The following is a 17,546-nucleotide window of genomic DNA, read 5'->3' as shown; positions in this document are numbered from 1 at the left end:
TTGCGGACAGGACAGAAAGAACAAGGAAGGATAGTTTGCCTTTGTCACAGTCAGATTAGATATCACATATGACTTGAATAAGAACTGTGGCTGAGGCAGAAATCTTATTAGTGATTTGAGCATGGAGTTCCAGGAAGAAAGGGCGGATATATATATATATATATATATATATATATATATATATATGCACACACATACGCATATAGTCCTTGAAAGTGCTGTAGCCGCCCTTTCTTCCATATATATATATATATATATATATAAATAAAATATAAAATCTATTTTTGACATATATTTTTCTTAACTTAAGTCTTCTTTCTTGCAAAAAAAACTTCAGTCTGATGCCTATTATTTTTCCTTTAAGGGCTGGGTACGGGCTGTACGTGCACAGAAGGAAATTACATTTTTGAATATTAATGATGGAAGTTCATTACAAAGTCTTCAAATAGTTGCACGCCCAGATTTAGATATCAGGTAAGGAAATGGATTTATTTCCCATTCCAGTATGTTGATTGTATTGTGCATTTGTTTATAATGTTTATAATCTTTTTAAATGTAGAAGCACATTATGCGCCTTCTAAGTCTTGTATGTACAGGTGATGATGAAAATTTATACATTTGCAGAAAAGGGGATCTCTTGTGTTATAGAACTATAAAATGGTAACAATGCAAGGAGACCAGTTAGCCCATCGTGTTCATGCCAGTTCTCTGCAAGAGTAATTCAGCTAATCCTACTTCATGTTTAAAAAGAGCCCTCATTTATACAGCACTTTATCACACCCTCAAGACTTCCCCAAAGCACTTCTCCAACAATGAATTGCATTTTGAAGTGGCATTTGCAACAGCAAAATCCCGCAAATAGCAAATGAAATCAACAGCCAGCTAATCTGTTTTTAATAGAATTCTTCCTGTTTGGGTTTTTATATGGCCATTTTCTTTAGGCAGTAAATGAGAGAACTAGATGCTGTATGCAGAATGTCTTTTTAACCTTTAACAATCATTTTTACTAAAGGAATTGCTTCTGAATGACCATTAAAATCTTTTTAAATTTCTCATTCTTGGTGTTTTATTGGGATGGTTTTATCTAATTTTCTATGTCCACCTGTTTGAAATGAATGGGTGAACTCTGCTAGTAAAATACTCAGAATTATCAGATCAACCAGTTAATCAACCCTATGTATTATGGCATAATTACAGGGCCAGAATAGAGAAGAGCTTCTGGTGATTTATGACCTCAAATCAAACAGCTAATCTAATTATTAACCTAGAATATTGAATTAGGCACTGGATTAATTTGCAGTACTGTACATAAGGAGAACTTTTGGTTTGCATGTCATTACTTGTTTAATCCTTAAATACTGTACTAATTGTACCTTGTGGGCAAGACCACCAAAAACCTGCAGAAGACCAAGGCAAAAATTACACTGATTTCCCCTAATTTCTTAAGGACTGTTGTGAATGTGAATTGGTAATCTGTTGTATTTGGTGAATTGCTTTAAAGATTGTTTTGTTGATCTCCACCCAGTTAATTAAGCATCCTTCATTTCTTCCTCCTCCAGTTTACACTGACACTTTCTTCTTCTCCCTTCCATCCCCTAGCCTAGTTTACCTGAGCACTCATTACCTTTCCTATGTAATGCTGACAATCTTGTTTTTTCCTCTCTACATAGGTAATTTGGGTGTGACAAATCAGCAAGACCATCAAATTATAGCAAAGTGGGAAGATTTATTAATCATAAAATATGACCTAATAAACTAGGCAGTAATTAACGCAGCTTAACAGGTTAAACTTCTCATTTTGACTATGGACAACGGAGTGCACAAAAATCTGGATTGGATTGGTCTTGTTGATTTTCCCAACCCCTGTAGCTCCTTCAAACTTCTATAATCTGCACAGACTGCTATGGTGTCCTCATCCTGGGTAGAGGATCCTTTCTCTTTGGATCTATCATTTTGCTGCAATGAACATGGTTTCGCCCTCCTTTCTAGATAGTTAATTAGTACCCTCCTTTACAAACCATTTGAGCCAACTGACCAGTTACCAGAGTTTGCAATTGATTTTAACTGGGCCCTGTCATCGGGTGTTGGCTACTAATCTCTCACATTTCTAAGAAAGTGAATTCTCACACATCCACTCATCTTATTAGTTATCACAGAATTGTTACGGCACAGGAGGAGGCTATTTGGCCCGTTGTGTCTGCACTTGGTCTCCATAGGAGCAATTTACCTGGTACTATTCTCCTGCCTTCTCCCCATAGCCCTAGATGATTTTCCTTTTCACATGAGAATCCAATTCCCTCTTGAATATCTCAATGGAACCTGCCTCCACTACACTATTCGGCAGTGCATTCCAGACCCCAACCACTCACTGCATGCAAGTTTTTTTCCTCATTTTGCCATTGCTTGTTTTGCCCAACTACCTTAAGTCTGTGCCCTCTTCTTTTCAATACTTCCACCAATGGGAACCATTTTTCCCTGTCTACTCTGTCCTTATGCCTAGGGCAGGATCTTTAGGGTGGAGGGCGGGACCTGCTCGCCGATGCGGGATGATGTCAGGCGGAACTCCAGATGTCACCCCTGTCACCTCCATTTTCAGGTTGGTGGGGGAGCAGCTGAATCAGTTGTGTGCCTGCCAACCTGTCAACTGCCTATTGAGGCCATTTTGAAAAGTCATTAACCTAATTAATGGAGCTGCCCATCCAACCATAGGCCGGGCAGGCCGGGAGCCCTGGCGGGCTTCAGAAAAAGCATGCAACCCCATGCACGGGTGGAATGCGGTTTCATGAGAGTTTTAAAAAACTTAATAAATGTTTGCATTAAAGTGATGGACATGTCCCAACTCATGTGACAGCATCACTTGAGGTTACATGTCAGGGAAATTTTATCAACGTTTAACTTCAAAGTTTTAATTCTAAACCAATCTCCCTGAGGCTGTACTTAGCCTCAGGGAGATCAGTGTGTTCTTTTGTGTGCGCGGAAGAGCACATTCCCAGCTGAGGGAATCTTCCCCCACCTGCACAGGCAGCGCATAGCACTTCCTGGCAGGCGTAACTCTGGCTGGGCCTTAATTTGCCCGCCCACTTAAAATGGCAGCGCCCCCCCAATTGGGGGCACCGATTGGAGGCTTGCCGGCCCGCATCTGCTTCTGTGTTCGCTCACTCGTTCTTCCCCCCCCCACCCCAAGCCCAATGGGTGGAAAATTCTTCCCCTAATGATTTTGAATCCCTCTATCAGATCTCCTCTTCAAGGAAAACAAGCCCAACTCCTCCAGTCCATCTGCATAACTGAAGTATCTCGTCCCTAGGACCATTCTTGTGAATCCTTTCTGCACTCTCTAATGCCTTCATCTCTTTCTGAAAGTGTGGTGCCCAGAAGTGGACACAGTACTCCAGTTGAGGCTGAAGCAGTGTTTTATACAAGTTTAACATTTCCTTGCTTTTATGCCCTATGCCCCTGTTCTGCCACCTTCAGTGATTTATGCACATATACACCCAGGTCCCTGTGTTCCTGCACCCTCTTTAGAATTGTACCCTTTACTTTATATTTTCCCTCTGTGCTCTTCCTACCAAAATGAATCACTTCACATTTCTCCGCATTATAAATGAAATTTAACTAGTATGACCAATATAACCCTTGATGTACGCTATATCGATATACTGGTTTTGACTAATTCAGTACAGTTCTATGCAGTTACAAGGTTCACTTAACTTCTAAGTCCATAGTTTAGATTCTTATGTATGCATGTGTTAAAGTTGCAGAATTTAAATACTGTGATTTGATTCCCCTACAAAGCATGATTTTCCCATACCCACAGTTCACACTAGCATTCATTCTACTACTTCTCCAACCCCAGTTTTGTAAAGTGTTTCTGATCCTTGTTAATATAAACTCTATATTTTTTCTTTTACAGAGGCATAACTTTTGGCAGTGCAGTTGAAATTTGGGGGAAACTGGTGCGGAGTCCTCACAAGAAACAGAGCACAGAACTACTAGCTGATAAAATCAGATTAGTTGGGGCCTGTAATCCAGTGGTATGTTTAGTTTTTGACTTCTATCCGTAAGCTCTTTGTTATAACACCGTGCAACTTGCTTTTACCTAATTCAAGATTTATTTCTTCCTCAATATCCTCCTCTTTTGTAAGCCCTGATGCAACATACTTCTTGATGATCTTCAATGTTTGTTCTTTCTCTCCTAACTTGGTACTCTTTATTTAGGGTTCCATGTCACAATTCTCTTTTTACTGGTACATTTCTAGAATACTGTTTGTTTTAAAATGTCAGACTTGGCTCAATTGTAGCACCCTCAGCTCGAAGTTAGAAGGCGACTGTTGCAGGTTCCACTCCAGAAATTTGAGCACATATTCCATGTTGACCTTTCACTGCACTGATGAGGAATGGCTCCGTTGTTGGAAGTGCTGGCAACCAGATGGCTTTGTGAACAGAGGCCCTGTCCACTCTCTTGAATGGCTGAAAAGATACCTTGCCACCACTCAAAGAAGAGTAGGGAGATTTTCCAGGTGTGCTTACGAGCATTTATCCCTCAACCAACATAAACTACTAACTCCTTTGTTTTATTTATCTCGTTTTGACTGTGATTTGACAGCTGTATTTACCTGTAACAGTAAATCCAGGTGAGAGTGACCACCCTTGACATCAAGGCAGCATTTGACCAAGTTTGGCAACAAGGAGCCCTAGCAAAATTGGAGTCATTGGGAATCGGTGGGGAGGGGGACCTCTTCACTGGTTGAAGTCATGCCTAGCACAAAGGAAGATGGTTGTGGTTATTGGAGGTCATTCATCTCTGTTCCACGGCATCACTGCAGGAGTTCCTCAGGGTAGTGTCCTTGGCCCAACTATCTTCAGCTGCATCATAAATGACCTTCCTTCCATCACAAGGTCAGATGTGGGGATGTTCGCTGATAATTGCACAGTGTTCACATTCAAAACTCCTCAGATACTGAAGCAGTCCATGTCCAAGTGCAGCAAGACCAGGACAATATTCAGGCTTGGGCTGACAAGTGACGAGTAACATTCGTGCCACACAAGTGTCAGACAATTACCATCTCCAACAAGACAGAATCTAACCTTCACCCCTTGACATTCAATAGCATTTCTATTGCTGAATCTCCCACTGTCAACATCCTGGGGAATTACCATTGAGCGGAAACTGACTAGCCATATAAATGCTGTGGCTACAAGAGCAGGTCAGAGGCTAGGAATCCTGCTGCAAGTAACTCACCATCTGATTCGCCAAAGCCTGTCCACCATCTACAAGGCACAAAGCAGGAGTGTGATGGAATACCCTCAATATGCCTGGATGAGTGTAGCTCCAGCAACACTCAAGAAGCTTGAAACCATCCAGGACAAAACAGCCCACTTGATTGGCACCTCATCCACAAGCATTCACTCCCTCCACCACTGACACACAGTAGCAGCAGTGTGTACCATCTACAAGATGCATTACAGAAACTCACCAAGGCTCCTTGGACAGCACCTTCCAAGCCCACAACCACTACCATCTAGAAGGACAAGGGCAGCAGATTCATGGGAGCAGCACCACCTGGAAGTTCCCCTCCAAGTCACTCACTATCCTGACTTGTAAATATATCACCGTTCTTTCACTGTCACTGGGTCAAAATCCTGGAACTCCTCCTGAACAGCACATTGGGTGTACCTACAGCAGATGGACTGCAGTGGTTCAAGAAAGCAGCTCACCATCACCTTCTGAAGGGCAATTAGTGATGAGCAATAAATGCTGGCCAAGCCAGTGACGCCATCATCCCATGAATAAATTAAAAAAGCTTCAGAAGTGCATTGTTTGCTACAAGATATCTTTGAGACATCCTGAGTTGTCAAATGTGCTATATAAATGCTTTTTTCTTGATCTTTGAGATTATCTCCTCATATTCCTTCCATGCTTCCTCTTCCCCCTCTTAACTTCTTTCCATATTTTCTCCTCTTTATTGTTTTCATCATTTATCATGCCTCTCACTCATGTATCCCTCTACTTCAATTTTAATTTATTTCTAACATCTTTATTAATCTTTTGCTTTTGGAAGCTTAAGTTTGTATTGTATTTTTATAATGCACCTTTTCAGTTTCATTTTTAAAAATATTCCACTATTGATCTACTGTTCGATGTGCCAGTTTCCACCTCACTTTGGCTAGCTCACTGATCTTTATGAAATTCCACCTGTTCGATAATTTGTTCCTGTTTTTGAATTAACTTTTTTCTTTCTATTTGAACCTTAAATCTATTCATCTTATAATTACTCGTGAAGTCCTCTGTTCCTCTAATAATTTGCTCAGTAATGTTAAGATAGGGTAATGTGGTCCACCATATTGAGGGAGAAGGGAGGATGTGAAGAGAATATACACCCTGGTTATACACAGAAAATTTGAGGTTCGTTCACTCTATGCACAATAAATCAGGGGCTTTTCCTATGTTCCTTTGATATTCATTGGGCAATGTGCCTACATTGCAACAATGACATCTGTTCGAAAGTACATCATTAGCTGTAATGCATTTTTGAGCAGCCTGAGATTGTAAAAGGCTCCACATAATTGTGGGTCTGTCTTTTACAAATGGACAAGTTTCTGTTCCTGTGATGTGAAAATTTGGAACCCTTTTCTGAATGTGGTCAATATCTCTAACATCAAATCACTTCTTGATAAATTACAACCACAGAATATTGTACTCATCACAATTGTTTTTGTTTCTTCATACTGTGTGCATATATATTTAACATGAAATTCCAATTTATGATTTAATCCTTGTAAAACAGTGAATAAACTGAGTAATGCAAAATGCTGGATCTCCATGTATTGTACTGTGGAGTTGTGGGTTTGTCTTTATGACTTTCTTTTGGAAGTTTTTACTGTAAATTGTTATACTGTGGAATGACACTGAACAGAGGTAAAGTATTATCCTACAGGGAAGAAGAGTCAATCTGGGGCACGCTTGCAAATATTCTTGTGACTGTCATTTAAGAGTGACATTAATGAAGATCTTGGAGCAAGCTAATTGTCTCACTGTTCAGCTTTCATCTGGGGGTAATGCATTACACAAGGAAACCACAAAGGGAAGAAAATTAAACAGAAATCTTGTTGATTTTCTATTTGCCTTTCTGTGCCATCATAGGATTTGCCATTCAAAATCAAGGAAAGGCATTCACTGGAATACATAAGACAATTTCCTCATCTTCGATGCAAAACAAATGTTTTCAGTTCACTCCTCAGAATACGAAGTGAAGCATTTGCTGCTTTTCATTCATTTTTCAAGGTAAGTTGAGTAAATATGTAGAAATATTTTTATTATACAAGTACATGGTGGTAAAGTCATTTTTATGTATGCTTAAAAAGCTGTGTGAAAGCACAAATCCTAAAATCCAGAAATTACTCCATGAATTCTGCTTTCCTGACTCTGACCTACGCAGCTAAATTTTCACTGGTGCTAATGAATTTCCAAGGCAATATGCAAAGTTAATTATAATCACTAATAGCTTGTATTGTCATCCTGAGAGTCAACTTTTGCTTTGAATCAGCATTCACATTTTAAAGTATGCGACCACTCTTCCCTACAAAGGAGAGAATAGAGACGAAACCAAAACGCCAAACCCACTAGTTGGCCTTCCTACCCTCTGCCATCCCATGCTTGACTCTCTCTTGAATGAGTCTGCAACTTCTCTCTCTGTCTCCCTTGGCATCCTCCTAAGGGCCCATTTGAGCCACCTCATCATTGTGTATTTATGGGTGACTTATTGTGCATGATTGCATCAACATAATAACCTTTATGGAAACTTGGCTGATGGATCATAATGCCTTTCCCTCTCGTGACAATATCTTCCACCATTTGTCGCTCTCAGATTGCCACTGTGACAGTGTGGTATTTTGCACACTTCGTTCTCTACTCCACACACAAGTACCATGACATATTTCTCAGAGATGCCTTCACTCCTTCCTTCCTAAGCCTCCACACAAGTGGCTTCTCATCCTCAGTGATTTTGATCTCCATCTCAATTCATCATGCTCTTCCCTGATTCACTGCCCTTCTATCCTCCCATTAATTTCTCTCTTCATATGAGCTCCTCAATGTGAAAAGCTAGCCTGTTGCCCCTGCCATCTTCACAGGTCCTATCTGGTCCATCATACCATCATAAATAAGATATTTTCTGTTTTTTTTCTTGCATCACCTTTCCCCTTCCTCCTCTCTTGTCGTCAGTTCCTTCATTGTTTGCCCTGAAGAAGCTCTCTTCCAAGTCACTTACATTAGCACTTGCAAAATCCTAACTGTCTATCCTTTGGTTTGCTACTCACCTCATCTTCACTTTTGATGTCCCTTCTCCCACTCCCACTGTAATAGAACTATTACACTCTCTCCCACTCTGGTTGTTCTTCCAGCACAGCTTTCAATTCTGCTCCCTTAAATCCATGGGCCACAGTCTGGATCATTAGTGGTGGACAAGTGGTTTATCATCCATTGCCAGATTTGGTTGGACAACATAAAGCACCTTTTGGGTCCTGCTGTGCTCTGCCAAATTTGTTCACTATTCCAGGGTCATTCTGGAATGCAATGATAGGCCCAGCTTCTCTTTGCTACAGATGGATTGGGAGATAAAGAGCATACTTATCTCTTTCTTTCTCTCCCTGGACAGCTATAGATCAGAGCAGCAACACCAAATAAATCCCAAGGGAGAATCTAGTACGAGGGGCCACTGTTTAAAAATAAGGGGTCACCCATTAAGGGCAGAGATGAGGAGAAATTTTTTGAGGGTCGAGAATTTTTGTAACTCTTCCTCAAAAAGCAGTGGAAGCAGATCTTTTGAATATTTTTAAGACAGAGATAGATTCTTGATAAGCAAGAGGGTGAGAGGCTATTGGGGTAGGGGGAATGTGGAGTTGAGTTATAATTAGATCAGCTATGATCTTATTTGATGGTGGAGCAGTTTCAAAGGGCCGAGTGGCCTACTGCTACTTCTAATTTGTATGTTTGTATCTTCCTCGCATGATTACTGTCAAAGCCAAATCCAGCACTGTTCAATTTTGTAAACTCTTGTATGGGTATGACTGGCAAAGCCCATCCCTAACTGTCGTTGGGAAGGTGGTGGTGAGCCACTGCCTTGAGCCGCTACAGTCCATGTGGTGCAGGTAAACCACACAGTGCTGCTGGGAAGGGAGTTCCAGAATTTTGAACTCAATTTAAGCCCAAATTTTAGTCTCGTTAGTAATGAAAAAAAAATGTTAGAAAACTCAGCAAGTCAGGCAGCATCTGTGGGGCGAGAAACAGACTTAAAGTTTGAGGTCCATAACTTTTCAACTAGTTAAATACTGCATCATGGAAAATAGAATTTGTTTCCTATTTCACATTCCACAAATTTGTTCAATTTACTGCAGCACTTCAAAGTTTTTTGGACTTGGATGCTTGACTCTGTAATTTGGAAATAATGGGGCATGGGTCTGCTTCTTGTACTTGACATTGTTATTTTCTGTTGAAGTAATCTATTATTAGTAGATTTCAGATTTGTACATGAGATAAATTTCTTATTTTTACTGTCCAAGCTTGGATTTATTATGCATTTATGTTTAAAGAAATATGATTGTACATTGGGCTCCCATACAAAACGAAGTACAGGGAAGGAAGTTGTGCTGCTGCATAATACTGAAGTTTGTAATAACTAAGTTGAATGTAGTAGTTACAAACTGCATAAATGAAAATTTAATTCAGTGCCAGCAGACAAATCCTAATGCAAGTCCATCATCAGTGAGGCTTTGCAACAAATGTGGACAAAATTTGTCTTGAATTGTTTAAAGCTTCTAGCAGTGTGCAGAACAGAGTTAAATGAAGGACTATATAGTAACTGCTTTCATTTTTTTAAAATTACAGAATAATGGATTTATCCACATACACACACCCATAATAACATCAAATGATTGTGAAGGAGCTGGGGAACTCTTCCAAATTGAAGTAAGTACTACCCAGAACTAGAAATTATGTGGACTGAGATTACACATGTTTTTCTTTCTAAATTTCTCATAGTACTGATGGATATGCATTGGAAAACCCTACAGGAACCAATTAATTTAATGAACAAGAAAAACCAACAGCCTTCTAAGTCTTCTGGGTTACCTGAAGCAGCTATGGACTGGACACCAATGGTCTGAAAAGATTGCTACGGTGTCGCTCTTAAATTCTTATTATTGACTTGTAATAAGTCAAATATGAATAGTGAAGATGATGTTAATTAGCTGTAATGGAGTTTCATTATCATCAGGGAGAAATGCCCCATTGCTATCTTACTTTCTCTCTCTCTTCCTGTCTGAAGTGATTGAGTCCTGTTGGGATACAATTTCCCAAGTTCAGCTATACTCTTGTATTCTCCCAAATAACCACTATTTGTGTGTATGGTCCCATGTAACTTCCTGCTTGATTTTTTAAATATATTTTTCTTTTCCCACCTATTTCTATTATTTTTAAATTTATTTCCATCCATTGTTTTATCTCCACCTTTTAGCCTATTTCGATTCCACCTCCCCCCCCCAAACTAGGTCTATCTGTCACTTGCTCGTCCTGCTTTCTACCCTTAATGTCACCATTAGCACATTCCTTAGCTAATGTCACCACCGTCAACACCCCTTTGTCCTTTAGCGTATGACATCTTGGGCAATCTCCTCTCTGCTTCCACCTATCACTGGCCCTCTATCCAGCTCTACCTGTCCCACCCCCCTCAACCAGCTTATATTTCACCTCATTTCTATTTTTCCTTAGTTCTGATGAAGAGATGTACGGGCTCAAAACGTTAACTGTATTCCTCTCCTCAGATGCTGTCAGACCTGCTGAGTTTTTCCAGGTATTTTTGTTTTTGCTTGATGTCCAGTATTCCTGTAAAGCATCTTGTGAAATTCAATTGTGCGAAAGGTGCTGTAGTTGAAGGCTTACTTTCACATCACTGTATAAAGAAAAGCTAAATGTTAGTAAATTGTTCATTGCGTATTGCTTGCTCAGTTCTATCCAGAAGGCTGTAGTTGCTACCTGCTGGTATGCCACATTTGCTAAGGCAATGAACAAATGAGTAATTATCACAATATGGAATATTTTGTTGGAGTATAATATCCATGCCTTCAATATCTCTAGACTTGCTATTCCAAGGCAATCCTGGCTCATCTCCCACATTTTACCCTCCATAGACTTGAGATTACCCAAAACTTGCAACATATCCCATCCCTCTATCAACCTTATGCTTGTTGACCTTCATTGGCTCTCAGACAAGCAGCGTCTTGATTTTAAGTTTCTCACCCTTGTCTTCAAATCTCTCCATGGCTTTGCCTTTCTCTGTAATCTCCCACAACCTTTCCAAGATATCTACACTCCTCTAATTCTGTGCATTCTCAGTCATCATTCCACAACCATTGGTGGCTGTGCCTCCTGCCTATGCTCCAAGCTATGGAATTCCCTTCCTATACCCTCTGTTTTACGTTTCTTCTATAAGATACTTCTTAAAACTTAGCTCTTTGACCAAGATTTTGACCATCTGATCGAATATCTTCTTATGTGGCTCAGTGTCCTCGTGTGAAGGACCTTCGGGCATTCCATTATGTTAAAAGCGCTATATAAATATAAATTTATTTCTATACTAGTTTTATAATTGTTTTCTGCAATGAAATAAAACGAATCTTACTGTGTACCATATAAGGAATTGTATTTTACAATTGCAGGTAAGTTTTATGTATGTGACTCATGTATATTTTATTTGAGATTTAAAGAACGGGACGTTACATTCTTGTGATGTGCTGTTTAAAATACTTATTAAAAATTTACTCTGCACCATGCGCAGTCATAATGGAACTCCTTTTGCCAAAATTACAGGAAGGTAAAATGGGCAAAACGCATATTCTATGAGTGGTGTAAAAATAATTAAGAATGATGTTGAGACTTAGATGTCTTTGTAAACTTGTCACTCAACTCATCCATCTAATACAGAGCAGCCATCAACAAAGCCAATAAAATATAACTCAATATTTTACAATATACAACTCAGTATATCCAAATCCATGAAAATCCAAGCCAGGGTGCGATAAAGCAAGCTGTATACTGCTTTGGTCCGATCTCACTTTGAATTTGCATCCAATTCTGCTCACCAAGAAACAGTGCAAAAAGCCATAAGGTCAAACCCTAACATCAAAGGCCTGAGTATGAGGAAGAACTAAAAATCCTAAGGCTTTTCAATCTTTGAAAGGAAGCATCTGAAAGGTGATTTTCTAGAAATGCACGATGTATGGAAAATGTGGATAAGGAAATTTGCTTTGACCTAACTACATGAGAAGGGCAAAGGGATACAGATTCAAACTAGTAAAGGACAAGATTAGGATAGCTATCAAACAGCGCTGTGGGTGTACCTACACCACATAGACTGCAGTGTTCAAGAAGGCAGCTCACCACCACCTTCTCAAGGGCAATTAGGGATGGACAATAAATCTTGGCCCAGCCAGCGACACCCACGTCCCATGAATGAATAAAAAAAAGTTCTTCTGTGCTTAGAGTGATCAATACATGAAATTGTAATCCAGAAACCTTGGATTAATTTAAGCAATAATTGGATTTCTTCCCAATTAAATATTGGGAAGTCCAAAACCATAGTCTTCAGAGCCCACCACAAACTCTATGTCCTAGCCACTGACTCCATCCCGTCCAGACCCAGGAAAGGGGTGCAAAACACCGGAGCCCGTGCCTTAAGAGGCCCTGGGCTCATGATACAAAAGATGGCCAAAAAGACAAATGCAAAATGCCATCAGGAGAGGGTTATGTGTTGCACAGCAGATAGGTGTTGATTGGCAGTGATTGGTTGACATGCTAAGCAGTTTGCAGGGGGCCAGTTGACAGTTGGGACTTGATGGTAATGGAGTCACGTTTTGGGCAGTGGGTGGCTGGTGATTGGGATCACGTGTTGAGGGAGTGTAGACAGTGGTTGTGACAGTCATTTGTAAAATGCCCCATGGGGGGCAGTTGACAGTTGGCCAGGGTCATGTGTTGGGTGGGATGAGGCACTGGGACAGGAGGTGGCATGAACTGGTGAAGAGGTGGTGACAAAAGAGCAGGTAGGAACCAGACTGGATGATATCAGTCAACCCAAACATTACCGATGTGAATGTGTTCCCGGTTCAGCTGGTCTTAGGACTGGACTGGGCTGGTGGGTTTAAGGTGAGAGTGGATTAGTGAGGCCACCAGTTTCTGGTCTCTGGCTTCAAAACCCCTCTCCAGCGCGAGAGCAGCTCCAGGTTAAAGCCTGCCTGACTTCAGCGCTGCATGGGCACAGGTGCTGCTAAACCAAGGAGTTTCTTCACCCCCCCCCCCCCACTTCCTCTGCTGGAGAATAAAGATCCCATTGACCCCTTTTTGAAGAACATTTCCCTGGTGTAATAACCAACATTACTCTCTCCAGGCTCATCATTCCTCCCTCACCCCTTTGCGCACACTCAATAATTAAAAGGCGGGAGGTAGGGGTTTTAGGAGCCCAGAAACAGAAGCACCAGGGCCCATAATTTCCCTCCTGGTCCCTGGCTAGCTACTGTCTGAGACTGAGCTCAACAGTAGTGTCTTATTTGACCTTGAGCTGAACTTCTGACCTGAATCCCCTCTGTCACTGAGACCTTCTGCTTCCACCTCCATTGTTTGTCTCTGCTCTTTTCTCAGCTCAGCTGTTGTAATGTACTGTGAGATGGGGTTAATTAATAACCTCATAGTGAAGGTGCCCCTAGGTAGCAGTGATCATAATATTCAATTTCACATTCAGTTTGAGGGAGAGAAGAGTGGATCTAAGACTAGTGTTTTAAAGTTAAATAAGGACAATTATGAGGGCATGAAGCCAGAGCTGGCTAAAATGAACTGGGAAATTAGGTTAAGGGATAGGTCAGTAGAATGCAGTGACAGATAAAGATCTTGCAGAATATTCAGAAAAGATACATTCCAGGGAGAAAGCGAGACTCTAAGGGAAGGGTGCACCATTTGTGGTTAACTAAGGAAATTAAAAAGGATACCAATTTGAAAGAAAAAATGTAAAATTCCACAGAGATGAGTGGCAGGCCAAAAGATTGGACAAAATATATAGAACAGGAAAAAAAATGACTACGATAATAAGGAGGAAGAAATTAGAGTACAAGAGAAAGCGAGCTGGAAATATAAAAATAGTTTCTATTGGCATTTAAAAAGCAAGAGAGTATGTAAAGTGAACATTGGTCCTCTACAGAGTGAAAATGGGAAAATAATAATAGAAAATAAGGAAATGGTGGATGAATTGAACAGATATTTTGCACCTATCTTCATTGTAACAGAAACAAATAACATCCCAGAAATAATTGTGAATCAGAAGGTGAAAGGGAAGAAGGGATTTAAAAGGGTTACAATCAGCAGGCAAAGGATACCAAGAAAATTATTAAACTAAAACTTGGCAAGTCCTCAGTCCTGATGAACTTCATCCTAGGGTCTAAAAGAAGTGGCTGCTGAAATAGTAAATGCATTGGTTTTAATTTTCCAAAATTCCCTTGATACTGGAAAGGTCCCATCAAATTGGAAAATAGTGAACGTTACTCCTCTATTTAAGAAAGGAAGAGACAGAAAACAGGAAACTACTGGCCAGTTAACTCAACATCCATCATAGGGATAATGCTGGAATCTAATATTAAGGGAGTTATAGGGGGTCCTTAGAAAATCTCAGTGTGATCAGGCAGAATCAACATGGTTTTATGAAATGGAAATTGTGTTTGATTTATTTATTAGAGTTCTTTGAGAAAGTAACAATCAACATGGTTAAAGGGGAACCTGTGGATGTGCTGTATTTGGGTTTCCAGAAGGCATTTGACAAGACGCCACATCAAAGTTTACTATGCAAAATAAGAGCTCATGGTATAGGAGGTAAAATATTAGCATGGATAGAAGATTGGTTAGTTAATAGGAAACAGAGTGTGGGCTGAAATGGGTCATTTTCAGGTTGGCAAGATGTAATTAGTGGACTGCCACAGGGGCTGGTGCCTCAACTATTTACAATTTATATCAATGACCTGGATGAAAGGACCAAATGTACAGTTAAATTGCTTATGTCACACAGGTCGGAAAGTAAGTTCTGAAGAGGACATAAGGAATCTGCAATGGTTAGATAGGTTAATTGAATGGGCAAAAAATTGACAGATGGGAGTATAATGTGGGAAATTGTGAACTTGTCCAATTTGGCAGGAAGATTAGAAAAACAGCATATTATTTTCATGGAGAGAGATTGATTAAGAGGTGATCTTATTGAAACATATAAGATCCTGAGTGGACTTGACAGGGTGGATGCTGAAAGGATGTTTCCTCTTGTGAAAGAGACTAGAACTAGGGGATACAGTTTAAAAATAAGAGGTCTCCCATTTAAAATTGAGATGAGAATTTTTCTTCTAAAGGGCCGTGTGTTGTTGGAACACTCTTCCCTGGAGAGTGGTCAAGGTAGGATCATTAAATATTTACGAAGCAGAGATGGATATAGATTTTTGACTAACAAGGGAGTTAAGATTATCAGGGGGTAGGCGGCAATGTGGAGTTGAAGCCATAATCAGATCAGCCATGATGCTATTGAATGGTGGAATTGGCTAGAGGGGCAAATGGCCCACTTCTCCTAATTTGTATGTTCATATGCTGTTGAAACCCTCATCCATGCCATTGTTAACTCCAGCCTTGACTATTCCATGCCCCTGGCTGGCCTCCCACCTTTCACCCTCCGTAAACTTGAGTTCACCCAAAACTCTGCACGTTTCCTAACTTGCACTAAATCTATTCACCTATCACCACTGTGATTGCTAACCTACATTGGCTCCTGGGGTGGGGCTAGGGTGGATGTGGCTAATTTACTGTTTGATTTATTCAGTAGGCCTTGTTTAGGGTACTATGTTCTGGGCACTCTACTTCAGGAAGCACATATTTGCCTTGAGGGTACAGCACAGATTCACCAGAATATTGGCTGGCTAAGAGTTAAGTTATGACTACAGGTTGCATAGATTACTTGATTTCCCTTGAGTATGAAATATTTAAGAGTGAATTAACTGAAGTATTTAAGATTAAATGAGCTGATAGGGTGTATAGGAAGAGAGAATCCCTCCCCTCTGGCTGAGGGGTCAAGTACAAAGGGAGCATAGCTTCAACATTAGAGCTGGATCACAAAGCACATATGCACACACAGGACTGTGGAAATCAAACAGTTTTTCCTTGAAAAATTCTTGAAGCTAGGTCAATTGAAATTTCAAAACTGAGATTAGTAGGCCTTTGTTTGGCAAGGATGTTAAGGCAGCCAGATGACATTAAGTTATACATTGGCCATAATCTAAATCGGAGGGGCTGAGTGGCCTACATCTGTTCCTAAGCTCTAAATATGCTGCTTTAAAATTGGTTTCAAATATGACCTCCCCCTCCCTTTCTTTTAAACTCCTCCAGTCAAACAATCATTTGAGATGTCTGCACTCCTCCAGTTCTTGCCTCTTGCTTGTCCCCTATGGCTCATTGGCTGTGTGAATGGTGTATTAGCATCAGTTGCCTAAGCTCTAAGCCTTCTACAGAAAAGAAATTCACTTGTGTATGATGCCTCCACAACGGAGAACTGAGATCTGAAGTCATTCTGTGGCTGCAAAGTCAGTTGATACCACTGGGTGGCACAATGGCATCAGGACACTTTTTTTGCCATACAGTAAGATCTCCAAGCAAGAAGTCTATCATAATCATAACTTCAGTAATGACGAGGCTGTGCAATGAGTTTGACACTGGCCTATCACTTCTAAGAATAACACCTCCTGCTTTGGCACCCTCCACTGAACTCTGCTTTGCTGCCCGCGCCACCTGGATGCTGATTTTTGCTATCCAGGTGCTGCAGGCAGAGAATTTAAAAGGAACCAGCCAAACCCCAACCTGGGGTCTGGCGACCACCACTAAATTACATGCTGCAGTCAGAGATTTTGAAAGGAACTCAACCCAGCGCTGCTGTCTCCAAAAGACCACAAATTGTCTGCCTACAACTTTAAACACCTCAATGCCAAAAGCAGCAGGGCCGCCAAGTGAAAGCAGCAGGAACATCACATTCAGCTTGAAATCAGCCAAGTCGCCAATTTTCAATAGGTTGCCAGAGCAGATACTGAAAAACTGGGAGCTGAGACCCAGAAGTAAAAGTGTGACATCACAGGAAAGCAGGTAAATTATTGATTGGTGAGTATATCTCTTTTCTCTTTCTCTAAACTAGGGCATTTGTTCAAACCAGGAATTGGGAGCTGACAAGTGGCAATTAACATTCATGCTACACAAGTGCCAGGCAATGACCATCTCCGACAAGAGTGAAGCTAACCATCACCTCTTGACATTCAATGGCATTACCATCACTGAATCCCCCACTATCAACATCCTGAAGGTTACTATTGACCAGAAACTGAACTGGACTAGACATATAAATACTGTGGCTATAAGAGCAGGTCAGTGGCCAGGAATCCTGCAGCGAGTAACTCACCCCTGACTCCCCATAGGCTGTCCACCATCTACAAGG

The 17,546-nt window shown here is 40.7% G+C and overlaps 1 protein-coding gene across 1 annotated transcript in view; it reads left to right on the top strand.

Moving 5' to 3' along the window:
- Nucleotides 1-17,546, top strand: part of nars2 (asparaginyl-tRNA synthetase 2, mitochondrial) — an 88,799-nt gene that overhangs the window by 17,584 nt on the left and 53,669 nt on the right. The window contains exons 2-5 of the mRNA XM_041198528.1: nucleotides 365-474; nucleotides 3,911-4,031; nucleotides 7,142-7,282; nucleotides 9,884-9,964. Coding sequence (XP_041054462.1) covers nucleotides 365-474; nucleotides 3,911-4,031; nucleotides 7,142-7,282; nucleotides 9,884-9,964 — 453 coding nt within the window. The remainder of the gene's footprint in view (nucleotides 1-364; nucleotides 475-3,910; nucleotides 4,032-7,141; nucleotides 7,283-9,883; nucleotides 9,965-17,546) is intronic.

The sequence above is a fragment of the Carcharodon carcharias genome, chromosome 11 (assembly GCF_017639515.1).
Source record: "Carcharodon carcharias isolate sCarCar2 chromosome 11, sCarCar2.pri, whole genome shotgun sequence".
In the NCBI taxonomy this organism is placed as follows: Eukaryota; Metazoa; Chordata; class Chondrichthyes; order Lamniformes; family Lamnidae; genus Carcharodon; species Carcharodon carcharias.
This window is presented reverse-complemented; position numbering and strand designations above follow the sequence as displayed.